We start from the raw sequence: 16,856 nt of genomic DNA, 5'->3' as shown, positions 1-16,856 counted from the left end.
CCAAGTAATCAGGTAAGAAGCTTCTTCTGTCCAGCAAACGAACTTAAACATCACTGAATTTATTTATGTTGACATTGAAATAGGTTTCTTGTGCAGGGCAGTCAAACGGTTTAAAATGTTATTTGTAGATGTGGAAGGGGGGAGATTTGTTTCATCCCTATATATAGATGCCATCCCTTCTTTCCCTTGCTACAAGTGAAGGTTTACCATTCTTCACTAGTCCATAAACATGATGCAGGACTTTACTGTTTAAGAGAGTCACCATTTTCCTTGATGACAGTGAACCTCATGTTTCCCAAGTACGTAAGTTTCACAGCCATCACACTGATGGTAGGTTTCTTACAGGTGATCCTATCCCGGGAATGATTACTATATTCTTTTACTGGTTGGTCCAACAGTGCTTATATCACTAGTCCTTTGTTTGGCAAACACTTGATTTCTGTCATCACACTGATGGTAGGTTTCTTACAGGTGATCCTATCCCTGGAGTGATTGCTATATTCTTTTACTGGTTGGTCCAACAGTGCTTATATCACTAGTCCTTTGTTTGGCAGACAAACACCTGATTTCTCTTAGGGGAAACTGTTTTCACAGCTCCCTTTTTCATCTTTGACCTAACCTTGACCAAAGGCACACAGAACTTATCCCTATATCATTGTCATTTTTGCGCTTCCCCATTGGATCAGACCTGCAGCATGTATCTGACAGAACAACAAAGGAATGGACTTGGAAGATGACCTTTTCCTGTATTCATCAGGTATTTATTTTATTTTGCAAATGCCAGTATTGTAGGCATTGTAGTAACATGTTTGCCTTTGATTTATGAAATTAATATTTGTAATGCACCTTAAATTTTATTCCACTTTTTTATACTGTATTATTTTCAGATAGTCTTCTAGATTTTCTTGCTTCCTAGGCCTCAGTTGCTAGATTGTTTGCTTCTCATTTCCTTATGAAATTATTTAAAGTGCTAATGTCTTGGTTGAGTTGCTTAGATTTATGAACTTAAGCATCTTGAAAGCAACCTGAGACTTAAAGTAACTTGCTCCCCACCTAAACAGTAATTTATGAGTAAAATTTGTAGTATGAAATTTTTCATACTAACCCACTAACCCATTGATCATATTTGTGGCACCCATCTCCCATCTCAACTGATCTTGCGGTTGCTTACCAAGTCTACATGAATAGGACCAAGGTAGTGCTCTTATTAGTAACAGACCCAGAGGCTGGGAATCATTTCATAATGAAGTTTATTTGGGGATAATGTAGTTGGTGGGTTTGTTGTAAAAATATTTGTAGTGTTCATTAGGGATGTCCAAAATAGTTTAGCCATAGATTTTTCAAGAGAAATATCCTTAATTACAATTATAATATCTACAGAAATAAAACCTACCAAAAAACCTCTGAAGGAGGTGAAAGCCACGATTGAGGCACCTCTCTCAAAGTTGATGAAGAAAATTGGAGATGTCTTGAAAGAAGAGATAAATAATGGTGAGTTCTCAAGTGTTCTTTCGTGATATATTGAAATTTTTACTGATTTTGATTTTATATAAGGTCTGTTTTACCAGCATCACATTTTTCAGTGCAAACTTATTTTTCTCTAACTTTTTTGTCATTATAATTTTTTATTACAGAGATGAATGTTTACACATTCAAGACACGCTCATGTAGATATGCAGATGGATGTAAAGCAAAAGATCTTTGTCTTAAATTCCATGATGCTGGAGATCGACGTAGGTGCCTACTCCTTCATAGATACAGGTATTTATTGAAGTTTTGCAAAATATAGAGAAAAAATGAACAATAGGACAAGATAATGAACTTTGGTTGCAGGTCCACAATGGTATAACATGTGAGTATATGGTCTTTAATGAATATTAAAAGCTTTTGAACCTTGTACTAGGTTCATCTTCAATCATTGTCATCATTTTCGACACGGAAAATTGTGCCCACATAATGAACCTTCTAACGACAATAACCAAGCCATTTACTGGAGGAGTTTCTTAATACCAATTTTTATTAAGGTTTGAAATTTTTTTCAAATTTTCAAGTTCTTCAGTGGTTGGATTAGAACCCAAAAAACTTTGCTAGAATGGCAGGACCTTGTACGAAAAATATCTTTTCAAGTTCTTGTGAGCAAAGTGAGAGATTTTGGATTTTGTAGAGGTAAAAGGAGCAGTATGACCAGATAATGAACCTTTTTCCGGCAGTAACCAAACCATTTACTGAAGTTTCTTGAGAGCCGTTTTTCTTAAGACTTGAAAATTTTTGTCAAGTTTTCAAGTTCTTCTGTGGTTGGATTAGAACCCAAAAAACTTTGCTAGAATGGCAGGAACGTCTTGTACAAAAATATTTTACAAGTTCCTGTATGTAGAGTGAATTAAGAAGAAAACACCATGGAATTGTATTTTTATCTGTTGTTCAAATGTGAAAGAAGTTGGTCATTTGCATGTGTTCTGAAATAATTTGGGTAATAAAAATTATTTTTATTGTTTCTTTCCATATTTCGGAGAAAGGAGGTGTATATTACGTTTATCTCTTATTAATGCCCTTAGCTGAAAGGTTGAACTTGGTACAATCTTACATCTTTGCAAAAAGAGTATATGGCAGATATTTCTGTGTGCTGGGCATTCAGAACATTTGATATTGCTGTTTATTGTACTCTCAAAAGGTGAAACCCTTCACTTTTGGATTCTCATGGAGGAACATACAGGAAGAAAGGAGTATCAGTCCTATCTGCCTAAGGAGGCTGTACTGTTACCTTGTCATAATTTCTCTTTCCCTGTGGAGAGGGCCATTATTTGTGCCCTTGGTATTCTCGTATCATGTTACTGCGCATTCAGAGTGCAAGGAATACAGATGCTATCATCTAAGGCATGGTGTTTATTAAAATAAAATTCCCTGTTTTTTGTGTGCATTGCCATGTTGTCCAGCTTTCTGGTTTTACATGATTGAAAATAATTACAACTTTGGAAATAAGTAGGCCCCCATTCACGCTCTCAAGATTCGTGGACTCGCTTATGTGCTTGTTTTTCGATGTATAATATATACCCATTATTTGCTGAAAATTCACCTGTTTGCTGTATTTTTCACTTAGATATATTCACTAAATACAGTATTTTCATACAAATTTCATGACTAAATGCACTTTTTGTGATAAATCTTAGAAAATGTTTTTAGAGGGTTTGTCTTGTGTTTGAACTAACAAAATAGGTAGTTCTAAGCATTTTTAGAGGGGTTTTAAGTATTTGCAGATTTTAACTAGTCATAGGTGGTGTCTGATATGCATCCCCTGCAAATATTGGGGTCCACTTTAATTCTTCATTGTTACCCATTTCACCCAGTCCATTTATTGTGTGGGTCTTGCTCTTTTTTATATAACTGTTATAATAAGAATCAGAGACTCGACAGCATTTGGGCTTTACTATGAATCCATATTTGAACAAAGACTAGACCTCTACTGGGGCGCCTTCAGAGAGGATGTGAGGTTTAATGTTATGACTCGTATAATACCCTACTCTTTTACACATGGAATATTCCTGCGCATAGTTACCTTCAGTCGTTATTGACTCTTCTCTGAAAACAAAATCCTAATGCTACCCAGGTCACGTGGTTTGACCTGACCCAGCATACTTCCACCATTGTATTTCCAGTCGTACTGTCACTCGTACGTGTTTCAATTCATCTCTATCTTTGTGCGGAGATAGTACTTTCCCATTAGTTTCCCTTTATTCTGTGTGATGGGTATGTAATCCCTGTTCCTAATGCTTGCCTGAACCTGTTTTACTGTTTTTATTGATGGTATGCATCTCAGTTCTGTAGTTATTATCACTGTGGCTGTGTTTTAGGCTTTTGTGTTTGCTCCTGAGGGCGGGAAAAAGGGGTGAAGGAGCCAGTGTTTCCCACATGCATTCTTACTCATGAAATATATGAGTAGTGCACAGTTGAGCATTGTTTTTCTGTGTGAGTGGAATTCCATCTAAAGTTTTTCTTAATGTAACTAAAATATTTTTCTGTCATTCTATGGGTCTTTCAGGGTTTGGGGGAAAGTGCTTGTTGAGTACCCACATTATTGTACGTGTGTCATTTTTCTCCACATCGCAGTGATAGTGAGCTATCTCATTCTTCCCGCAGTGATGGAAGAGAAAGGAAAACCCAACCCAAGTCTTTCATAACGTAATTCAAAAGATTTTTGTTGTTTTGTGAGATTTTTTCAGGGTTCGGGGGAAAGTGCTAATTCAGGACCCACGCATTCGTGTTAGTAAGCTTTCCCATCCATCCCGTGATGATGGAAGAGAATGGTAAGCCCAAGTGCAATGCTGTGCAGGCTACAGGCGTTGATCCCCATTCTGTTTGCATATCGTGCAAGGGTCAGGAATGATCCTGTGAGGTCCCATGCAGAGAGTACATATCTTGGCCGTCTCCCCAGTGGGGCAAATAAGAAAGGAGGCAGAGGAAAATGACCACCCTGATCTCCAGAGATCCTTCCCTGTTCCTTCTCTCTCCCACACCATTGTTGCCTCTACAAACACCATCTCTGGGACCCGTCACGCCCAGTAAAGATATTTTGCCTCACTTCCTTCTACTAAGAAGAAATCAGACATAGTGTCTCAAGCTCTTTGGCAAATCCTTCAGAAAGAGTTTCAGGAACAGTGGTAAGATAGAGCCGGAAGAACCGAGCGGGAGTGAGGGAAAGAACAGCAGGCTGGAATCACCCTAGTCCTTCCCAACCTGTTGGGAATCAGAGAATAGAAATATGGAAGGCCTGTTTGCACGTCCGGGGAGACAGAGAGTCCCCTCTACAGAGTCAGACTCTTCCCCCAGACCTCCTTAGGAGCGGAGAAAGAGACACCATTCAGAACCTTCTTCCAACAAGGGTAGCCTACCACCACGGAGCCACTCTAGGAGGAGCGGCTCCCTCTCCTCGGCCACATCAGAATGGAGTCACCGATGGCATCAGGAGAGTTGTTCTCAGTACCCACCCAAGAAGATTTCCTATTCATGTTCCAGAAGCTCGTCATGGGAATTTACCTCCCAAGGCATGAGTGGGACGAAGCAGGACGTCACCCCTCCTGACACTGAACATCAAGATGGCGGACTGACAGGAAGTCAGGAAAATGTCCCCTTTTGGGTTTGGAGATGTCTCTTGAGAATAGGACTACACCGAAGGCAACCACAGTGAAGACCAGGCTCTTGTGCTTCCCATTATGGTTCCAGATGGCAATCACTGTGACAGGACAGAATGACTCAACATCCATGCGGCATTGGGAACCAGACGACCACCCAGTAGAACAGAATGGAGACCAGGAGTTACAGAAACCATCAAATTGGATAGGCCCCACAGACTTAGAGGAAGGGCTGCTGTTCTCCCTCCATGATCTGCCAGATGAGGAGGGTAACTTTCCAGATGTCATTTATAAAGCAGATTGGGAGTGATATAAAATGCACACTACGAATATCCCACCATTTGAATATTTAAAAGTTAATAAATTCTTGTTGATTTCATTAAAAATAATGCTGATAAAGCTATACCAAAATTGAAACTCGTCCAACAAACAAAAAGTTTCATGGTGGTCTGATAAGTTAACAGAATTACTACATAAAGCACTCAGTGGGAAGATGTCTAGACAATATAAATAAGAAATTCAACAAAATGAATAAAAAATTACAGATATTAGAAGGAAATAAAAAAATTACTCTATCATTAGTACTAGAAATTGATACATTAAAACATCTGTACAACAAAATATCTGCAAATTTAAAATGGAAGTAATTCAATGAAGAATCATTTCATGGAGGAAATATGTATCAGATCTCTCTAATAATACTCCCATACAAAATATATCGGAATAATTCAGGAAAATAAATGATACTCTCGTTAAACCACCTAGACATGCCATATTAAAAGATGGAAAAGAATACATACATGATCCAAAATAAATAAGTAAATATAAGTAATGATGAAAATTTAGATGAACACTTCTGCACAAAGAAAAATAGTACAGAATTAATAACAAGTTTGAAATAATAGATTATATATATTATAGGTAATAGAAATTTAAAATGGCAGAGTTGGAAGATGCTCCATTGAGCAGCAAAAAATCTGCTCCTAGAGGTGACAGTATTTGTTTTGAGATGACCTGCCACTTAGCACCTTTGGCAATGTCATTCTGTTTACAGTTTTATAATTATTTGTGGATTGGAAATTAATTTCCAGATTGAATGATGTAACACTAAAATAATTCCTATCCCCAAACCTGGAAAAGATCCTAGTAATGTAAATAATTACAGACCAGTTTCTTTAACAAGTTGCTTATGCAAATTACTAGAGAAAATAGTAAATGCTCAACTATTGTGGCTCATTCGAGGAAAAACAATTTTGACTCCCACTCAATTTGGGTCACAATGTAATAGATCTGCATTAGATTCTCTAACTTGGAAGACCACATACATAGAGGATTTGATGAAAAACAAATTACTGTAGCTGTCTTTTTTTTATATATTGGAAAGGCATACATACATGGAGGTATGCAGTATTAAAAACTTTATATAAAAGCAGCATCTGTGGACATTTACCTAAGTTGACCCAAAACTTTTAGGCAGATTGCAATTTCAGATGGGAATTGATGATGTTTTGTTCAGAACATGTTCACTTGAAAATGCTGTTCCACAAGGAAGCATCCTTAGTGGCACGCTGTTTACTTTAGCAATAAATGATATGTACGGGAATAAAAACTAACCTCTATATGGATGATTTGGCCATATATTCAACATCTCACATAACACATGCAGAGCGAGTCAGTAATAAAACTATAATAAAAATAGATGAATGGACCTCATCTTTAGGCTTTAAATTATCCATACATGAGACTCAAGCAGTTGTTTTATAAAAAATATAAAGTGGAAGAAAAGTAAAGAAATATAATTAAAAATCAGAAATCATAGTATGTACTATACCAGTTAACCAAGCTGCAAAATTTCATGGATTGATGTTTGATACTCACTTAAATTGGGAAGCTCCCATAACATACGTGTAGTACATGAAATCAAAATGTAAAAAAGCATCAAATCTAATTAAAATACGATCAAACACTACTTGGGGAGCCGATAGACATACCCTTACTGTAGTGTATAAATCATTGACTATGGAATTGAAATATATGGCTTGGCATCAGATGCAATGCTGAAAGCGTTGGATCAAATTCACATTGAATTCCTTAGAATATGTTCAAAAGCCTTTAGATCATCACCAAGTTAAATATGGTGAACTACCACTCTCTCTCTATAGAGTTAGTAGCAGTGAAGAATGCCCTGAGAATTCAGACAAGTGAATCTCTTAACAAAATAATTTATTTGAATTAAGAGATTTATTTATAAACAATGATCCACCACTTTTCCCTGTTAGAGCTAGAAGATTGTTTGAATATAAGTGTACAATTACTTTCTGTAGTAAAATTACCTCCTCTTTGGACTATGATTAAAATGAGAATTTTCACACACTTAGAATATTTATCAAAATGTTACTTGTATACCCCAGAACACAATAAAGCAAATAAATTGAAAAGGTTCACATTATGACATTTAATATACGCAGATGGATCTAAATCAGAGTATAGAGTGGGATGTGCTGCAGTATCCAGAGATAAAACGTACTAGTCCTCTCTACTTAATAATGCTTCAGTATTCACAGAGGAGTTGTGTGCAATTGCATCAGCCATAAAAATAGAGAAACTTCATTTAATATAATTAAGTGGGCTTTAGTGACTCAAGAAGTGTTATAAAAGGTATGCAGAGTTACATACCAAAAGATAATATTGTATGCAACACATTATGTTTTTACTCCATAAGTTACATAATGGAAAAAATGTAGAAATATGTTGGATCCCTGTCCATATAGGAATCAGGAAATGAAGAGGCTGATAAAGTAGCCAAAAAACCAATCCGTATGACAAGATGAATGTAAATGTTCCTGTTAATGATTATATAACATATAAAAAGAGGTATTATGAATAAATGGCAAAATATTTGGAATAAGGAACATGAAAATAATAAGTTGAAGCAAATAAAACCTGGTGTTGAAAAATGGAGTTAATCATGCCAAAGAGAGAAACATGCACAAGTAATTCTGACGTGTCTTGGAATAGGCCATGGTAATACATACTCTTCTGACAGACATTTAATGAGCAGCCATATAAACCAGCTCCTGAATACTTGGAATGCAAAGTGATAATAACAGTGAAACGTGCCATGTCAGTGTCCAAAATATAACCAATAACGGTTGTCAAATTTCAGAAATAGGATCATTCAGTTAAATTTTTCAGAATCCATAACATTTTCAGTTATTCGAATTTTAGTATTCATGAGGAGCTGTAAATTAATAGATAAAATATAAAATGCATTTTATGAGAATACAAAAGCTCATAGGACATTTAATAAATAAAAAAATATAAATGTTTAGATTCCTAACTTATTCTGAATTTTGTCATTGTTTTGTGTGTGTGGGAGTGTTCACTGTGGAAGCATATGCCTTCTTGCATATTTATTTTTAAAATTTCATTCATCTTTTAGTACCAGTGCTTGGCCAATGACCTCGACCTGGTACACCATTTCAGTTTAATCTTTCAGGCCAGCCTTATGAGAATCATTAATAAGCTCAATGATATGATTAAACTATTTAATGACAATAACACTATATTATTGAGGCATCAGCTTGAGTATTTATAACAGCTCTCTGTTTTAGCAGAAATTCCATCCCGAATGGGTTGGAAACACTGCAGGTGAGGGCTGATACTCTCAACTTTGAATAGCCATCTCTGACCCTATAAAACATAATAAACGAATGTTAATATAGCTTAACTACAGTGCCATTGACAATTCCTTGTTCATGTTTAGAGGAGGATTACTACATTAACTTATTCTAATTAGCAACTATAGTTTACTTTGAAAGAGCATGCATCAAAAGGACTGTGACGCAACAAGAGGAATATACTGTATTACGTTTTTGCAATATAAAAGGTTAATACTTCAGGCAGTCCAGTTTTATGGTGCTGGTCTAACTCTGAAAATCACCAAAAATCATTGATTTTCGGCACTGAAATGCGCCAATTTCCAGTTATCAGCACCGATAATAGAGTATTGGCCCTATTACATACTTAACAGAGGGGCCGTTAACCACTTATCAGTGCCGATAAGCACCGAAAATAACAGATTTTTGGTTATCGGCAATTTCCACTTATCAAGTTGTTGGAACGGAACCCCCGCCAATAACCAGGGAATGCTTGTAATTTAAATTAAATTATTAAAATATAAAATGCAACTACACCTAAGAGCATGAATATGCAAAGTAACAAGAATAAAATAATTAAAATGGAGCTAGGACATCTCGTCAACTAGGTGCTGGAGAACAGTCTTAGCTAATTATAAAATAATTTTCTAATACAAAGTTTTTCAAGCAAAACCCTGGCACCTTCTGAACCTGGTGCCAGAATTGCCTCTATGTACTGGGTTGGGCACTGTGCCATGGCACTAGTGCTGGAGGAGCACATCAGCTCTGTTGACTACCTGGATTTTCTCCGCTCTTTATGCCTATTCTTCTTTGGTTTCTTTTGACCTTTTTTCTTCAGTGCTCTAGATGGCATTGGGGAATGTGGCTCTGGAGGAGGCTGAGAGGTGCCTTGGGCCAAGTTTGACCCTGATCCCTCAAGAGAGGCACCGTTGGGATCTTGGCCTGGAGGGGCTGTAGATGCTACATCAACTGGCAGTTCAGACGCTAGGCTAGCTACTGCCTTGGCTGCTGCGAGAACCAGGACAGCAGTAGTGCCTACAACTTCTGCCAGCCTCTGTTGCACTTCTTCCAAGATTTAGTCTGGCTCAGGCTCAGGTGAGGTTGTGCCGTGGAATCTCCTTGTAGGAGATTGAAGAAGTGCTCTTGCTCTGGGCCTGGCTCTGGCTCTAAGGCAGGTACAGGCTCTGGCACTGGGTCTGGAGGATAAACATAGACATTATAGTTGACAAGAATACTGGACATCCACTTGCGTAAGTCTTGGGAAGGGCCAGGCTTAGACACTGGTTGCTGCTCAGCGTCAGGCCTGGACTGGTCAACAGCACCTGATTGAGTAATGCAAATGGAAGGACTCTTTGTAAGGCTCAAGTAGTGGCTTAGGCCAAGAGTCCTGGCCTAGAAGGAGGTCGTAGCCTCCAACAATGTATTATGCTACTCGTCGGGTACTGATCTTACTTTTGAGGGGCATGATTACTCTCAATCAGACAGTGGTGAGTATCAGCTTTGAATTATTTATGCCTTCAATGACTAAAGGTTTGTTAGGTTCAAATTTAGCTCTGGCTGGCACCTTATCTCACCTGATGAGGGGAGACTTGGGTGCCGGTGTCCCTAAAAGAAAAGACCTGTTGGAGTTGAGAGCAACCACAGTGAAGTGCAAACAAAGATAGGCCCTGCAGCTGCGGGTCCCAAGGCAGTTGGGAGTAGTCGCTTGGGGCACTTTTGTAGTTTTTGGGGGTGCCTATACTGAAGTCTCTTGGTGTGGAGAGAGTTTTTCTCTTGCAACAGGAGACAACAAATCTGGAATCACCTGCCATGGCAGCATTCCAGGCAGTTTCTTGGCTAGATCTTTGGTCACTTAGCATGTCCAAAATAGCTTCCTCTTCTGCCATGGGTTCGAGGAACCCCAGGGAAGAAGCCACTTCATGATACTGTTGCGGTTTGGAGGTAGAGCCATCACCTACCTCGCCCACCAGACAGCAAACCTTTAGGCAAACCTGGTACTCAAGAGGAGGAACCTTCTTGACTTGGGTTTCAGGTTTTTGGCCAGGAATTGGCATTGGCCTTGAGGAACAGGCCACTTCAGGATTCCACCTGTCTCTTCTCCAGAGACAGGTGGATGCCGTGGTAGGTAGACATCGTGTTGAGGACAACGACTGTCTAGTTCACCAGGGAGTGGTAAAGAGCTTTGGGTCTTCATGTGTCACTACATCCTGATCTTCAGATCAGGCTGGCGCTTCCTCTATGGGTCCCAATAAACCCCAGACTTCGAGGGGCACTTGTAAGAAGATCCAGCCATGTTCTGTTCCCCTGTAAAGAAGGGTGCTCAGTGCCCCTTTTAACCCTCTTCCCGGTCTTGAAGAAACAGGTAAAGGTAAGAATAAGAGAGAAGAATGCCAGGACTCTATCCCTGCATGCTGCTGTTAGTTTGGGATGCCTATCAAGCCATTGGGCAATATGGCAGCGATACAGAGCAGAGACCTGGGTAGTGAATGTCCTTTTGGAAGGGTATTTACTTCCCTTGAGTCTCACCAACACCCTGGTCCATCTACAGAAGCGCCTCAGTGGCGTGGTCGGTTTGGTCTTGGCCTGCCACCTCAGTGGCTGTGTTAAATTCTCTGGCATTCCATTGAAGGATCAGAGATGTGTATTTCTGGTGATGGAAGTTCACTCTCGATATGGTTCGGAAGTCCAGTGAAGCTGTTGGTCCCATTGCTGAATAACCACTTGTTCCATGCAACTTAAAAACACCATACAAACAAATAAACAAACTGGTCCATCTACAAATATGTTCCCGGCTGGCGGAAGGATCTTGCCCTATGGGGAGGTGGAATCGATGCTGAGGAACAGCGCTGTGGAAATCATGACAGATTAGTCACTGGGCTTTGACGGCCACCTCTTCCAGTTGCTCCAGGACAGATCATCTTCTCAAGTTTTGCTGCAGCCTGGGAGTTGTCATAAACCTTGAAAAGTCTGATTTCATACCCAAGCAGAGAATACTATAATACCTGGATATGCTGATAGATACAATGGCAGTGACAGTCTTCCCCTCAAACTCGCATATCAGCAAGTTCAGGGAGGCAGCGCAGTTGTTTCTGTCTCAACAGGAGGAACTAGCTTGACAGTGGCAGGCCTTTCTCGGTCACCTGTCCTCCCTGGAGAAACACATTCCTCAAAGAGGACTTCATCTTCGTTCCCTCTAGTGGAGAATGAAGGAGTTCTGGTCTCACGCAAAGGACTTCTCATACCTTCCAATCCCTCTCTCTCGAAGGAAGAGAGACAGGACTTAGCCTGGTGGCTAGACAACAGGAATCTCTTAATAAGAGTGTGTCTGCACACTCCCCATTCCAAGATGTTCTGTTCTCAGATGTATCAAGTGAGTGATGGGGCATACCTGGAGGAGTTGTTAGTTTCAGGTGTGTGGAACTGCAACAACAAATGCCTCTACATCAATATCCATGTGCTCAAGGCAGCCTTCTTGGCTCTCCAAGAGTTTTGGGATTGAGTGAGGGGACCACTCCATGGTACTGATGAGCAACAATACCACAGTAGTGGCATGTCAACAAGCATAACCTGGTGTCCCTTCAGCTACATGAGTTGATGATGCAGGTGCACAAATGGGCATAGCTCACTCGATAAAGTTGTCGGCCAGATACATTCCAGGCCTTAGGAATTTAGTAGCAGAGAAGCTTAGCCATCAGGGTCAGGTGTTATTGACAGAGTGATCTCTACACCCAAACATTGAGGAGAGGTTGTTTGACCTTTGGGGTCAACCAGTGATAGACCTGTTTGCTACTCAGCACAACAGGAAGCTTCAAGTCTTCTGATTGGTCATGCCAGACCCTTGGGCAGCAGCAGAGAATACCTTTGAACATCCTTTGGGTAACCTTGAAGCACACACTTCCGCTGTTTTGTCTAATTCGGGCAGTGATCAACAGGGTCATGATCACCCCAAACCTCAGAATGACCCTGGTGGCTCCCAAGTGGCCCCAGTTAGGTCTTCTCCCGGAGGTACTGAGAGAGATTCCCCCCTAGCACAACCTGAGGTTCACTGTCACTTCATGGCTGGAGACTATCCAGCATCCCTTGGAAGCAAGAAGCTTTTTCACTGCACTGCAACAGAGATGTCTGGATACCTTCAAAATTCCTTGGCAGATGTGTACCAGGGGAATTTGGCCATCTTCTGTGGTTGGTGTCAGAAAAAGGGTATCTTCCTGGCCTGGTCAAAGCTACTATGTATTCAGCAGGTAGCAGACTTTTTTTATCTTTCTTCACTGAGAGAAGCTTCTATCTGTCTCAGCTGTTAAGGGCTATAGGGCCTGGGCCTAGTCCTTTGCCTGAAGGCATTGATGTCTCCTCCTTGTGGGAGATCTCCATACTGATGTGAATCTTTCCGTCTTGCCCTCCCAAAGAACTCATGCCCCCTGCAATAGGATGTGACTCATGTTTTTAAGAGCCTGACTCGTACACAAGGAGCCCTTATGAGAATTGTCAGACAGGGATCTGACCCTCTAGACTGGCATCACTGAAGAGAGGTGGTGAACTTCGTGCACTTTCCTTCAATGTTAAGCACTCGAGGGGATGGGAATCTGTTGTGCTCTAATTTGTCCTGAAATTTATGGCAAAGACTTTATCCATTGATCCCTGATGCCAGATTCGAGTCCTTCTCTGTCCCATCTCTAGAGGACTTTGTTGATAATGATGCAACAAGATGCTACTTTGTCCAGTTAGGGTGCTGTGGAACTATCTTGAGTGGACTCAAGATCTCAGGCCTAAGTGTTGATGACTCTGTAAATACCAGCTCAACCAAGAAAGAGGTGTCCATGAACACCATTTTCTGCCTGCAAGAGGTGATCAAACACTGTATGACAAGGTGGGCAATAGTATGCTCCAAGTACAAGGTCAAGACATTAGGAGGCATTGGTCTGTCCCTTGCATTCAGGAAGAACCTGTCAGTTGCTCAGGTACTGTAGCCAGGCGTGTAGTCACAACAGACGACATTCACCTCCTTTGACTCTTCGACACTTTTTCCTTGGGTCCTTTGGTGGCTGCCCAACAAGTTGTGTAGCTTTCCCAGCTCCCTTAAAGGGACAGGTAGCATCTTGCCTTAGGTGTAAGGTTGTGAAAGAGAGAGTGTACGTATATGTAAGTGACTGGACTCCTCCCTATCTCCTTCCATAAATTTCCTCTTCCTGCGGGCAAAGGGAAGAGTGGAGAGCCGTCACATGCTGGATCTGCAACTGAGCATCCTTTCTATTATCTATATATATATATTGTAACAAGTATCAGGCCTTATGTCCCTTAAGAAACTGAATAATTTCCATGTCAAAGAACTTCAGGGTGTGGGATCTGTTCTATCTGCTCCCCTTCGCTAAATCTGTCTTCATCTCTCTCAAGAGAGAACACCTGCTTCCTGCCTGTCCAAAAAATCTTTGTTTCGTGTGTCTGCTGGACAGCTTTATTTATATTTTCCAGGTCATCCAAAGGCAGGGCAATGTGTAAGTGACTGGACACTTCCTTTTCTCATTCCATAACCTTCCTCTTCCTGTAAGCAGAGGGAAGGTTGATGAGCCATTGTGTGCTGGATCTAGCGATCGTGCAGGTAAGTTTATGCAACTGAGCATCCGTTCTATTATTTTTATTTATATATATTATTGTAACAAGTATCAAGCCTTAGGACCCTTAAGAAACTGACTACTTAATTTCCATGGTAAAGAACCAAAACATTTTAGGCTGTATAAGGGAACTTTTTTGGGTGTAGGATCCATTCTATCTGCTCCCCTTTTCTAAATCTGTCTTAATATCTCCCAAGAGAGACACCTGCTTCCTGTCTGTTAGGCGAAATCTTTTGTATTTTCCAGGTTGTCCAAAGGCAAGGCAATAGTCTGAGGCATAAATGCTAGTTCCTGGCACTAGAAGCATAGATTAAGACTCCAAGCTGCAGGTTGTAGGATGATTTGCCAATCTATAAGCCCTTGTGGCTTATAGAGTTAATCTTGCTGCTAATAGTAAATTGAGACTAATATTTACTTTATTATTGAGTCATCAGCCAGAGTGTATGTAATGTGTTGGGATCACATGCTAAAAAGACAAAAGCAAGCAAGACCTCCCCACATGTATGTTAACCACTTCTTGCTTACAAATTTCCCCCAGCCACACTTTCCCCTTTATGTTACCTAATTACCAACAGGACACCTGGTTCAGCAAGGCAAAAAACAATCTTATACACATTTACTCACCAGGAAACTTGACACAATCAGGGGGAGAAGCTGTGCTTGCAACATAGTATGACCGTCGAAAAAACTCTAGGAGCAACCTAAAACTCCACACCAACAAACCCAACAACACCAACCCTATCACCAACAAACAGCTCATCCAACACAAACAAAACACCAAACAAGCACCAAGGCTGTACACCAACTCACGAACAAAAAAATACCAAACAAGCACTAAGACTACACACTAACTCACAAAAAAAGAAAAACACTAAACAAGCACCACAGGACTCGATTACTGAATACCCTCCCTGACTGACTGCTTCTCACTCCGACTGCCTTCACTGACTGACTGCTCCTGACTGACCCGAATGCTTGGCAACCGAGCCACTCAACGAATCAAACAAGCAATTCACTCAGCATCTACCCATTCATCTCTCTCTCTCTCTCTCTCTCTCTCTCTCTCTCTCTCTCTCTCTCTCTCTCTCTCTCTCACACACACACACACACCACACACACACACAAGCGACCCTTGAGAACGTTGTCAAATGCAACCACTACATCATTCATCCATATTTCCGCCCCTGTTACATTTGACAACGTCTCCTCACATACAACATCCACACTATATCGCCCTCCTTAAAACTCAGGGATGTTCGGATAGTGGCCCCCCGGATCTTGTTTGAGGCCCCTCATCCACTCAGTTGCATCGTTATTCACTTCTTCCATACTGCTTTCATTCAGACTCACACTATCTCCCTCACTACTATCCTCCCGAATCCCATCTACTATTTCATTTACCCCTTCTAACTCTTGCCCCAATATCTCCCGTATCTCTGCCACCAAATCACTCACCTCATCTATCTATACTCCTGCCAAACTCTTGAAGAGACTCATTCATACTACTAATCACTTCCCTACTACTTGGTTCCCCTCCTGTCAAAATCTCACTTAACTCTGTCAACTCAATACAGTTAGTCTCATCCATTCCCTCCCCAGGCTCATCTGTATTGCACACACTATCAACCATCTCTTCCCTAACACTAACCCCTTTATCATGCATTCCTCGCCTTTCCCTTTCATTTCCTTTTCTTACCTTCTTCCGCTTTCTTTCATACTCAACTAATACTAACTGCTGATCCCCCAAATCCATTTGCTCACTGATGCTCGGCTCATATTTATTCACTTTAAACCACTCACTCATCACATTCTCACGGATATACTGTGGCACATCCCTCCACCTGCAGAGCTGATTATGATTTGCTCTGACCTCATCCATACCCCCATCCATTTGCAACTTCCCCAAAACATAAGTTAACCCATTTGGTCCCACTTCCTAAACCTCAAAAGGCCCCTCAAACTTTTCCCTTACCTTACATTCATTCTTTCCCTTCTAATCACCTCTTTCAACACTTTATCCCCTACCCTAAAACTTTCAAACCTCTCACTTGCTCTCTTTCCACACATCCCGATCACACACTGATAACCCCAACCTTGGCCTAATAATTCTCTCAAAATTCAACACGTACTTACAGGGTGACACCTATACTCTTTTACAACATGGTGTTGTACACCCACACCACACGCCCCACATGCATATCTCAATTATTATCACACTTACGCATCATTCGCAAAATCTCAATTAATGTCCTAACAGTCCTTTCAGCCAAACCATTTGCACTGGGCATATACCGAGTAGAATTAACATGTACAATACCCCATTCCCTCAACATTTCCTCAAATTTCCATCCCACAAACTCAGGCCCATTATCACTCAACATACACATCAGCATCATCACTTGGCTTACCATTCACTCAACAATCTCACTCCTCTTATTCTTGATGGGAACTGCATACGCAAA

The 16,856-nt window shown here is 40.6% G+C and overlaps 1 protein-coding gene across 1 annotated transcript in view; it reads left to right on the top strand.

Annotated features, from left to right (window-relative positions):
• The window catches only part of LOC135205675 (uncharacterized), a 161,084-nt gene that overhangs the window by 45,310 nt on the left and 98,918 nt on the right, over window positions 1-16,856 (top strand). Inside the window, exons 5-6 of the mRNA XM_064236581.1 lie at window positions 1,381-1,491; window positions 1,635-1,761. Coding sequence (XP_064092651.1) covers window positions 1,381-1,491; window positions 1,635-1,761 — 238 coding nt within the window. The remainder of the gene's footprint in view (window positions 1-1,380; window positions 1,492-1,634; window positions 1,762-16,856) is intronic.

This window comes from Macrobrachium nipponense, chromosome 24 (genome assembly GCF_015104395.2).
Source record: "Macrobrachium nipponense isolate FS-2020 chromosome 24, ASM1510439v2, whole genome shotgun sequence".
NCBI lineage: Eukaryota > Metazoa > Arthropoda > Malacostraca > Decapoda > Palaemonidae > Macrobrachium > Macrobrachium nipponense.
This window is presented reverse-complemented; position numbering and strand designations above follow the sequence as displayed.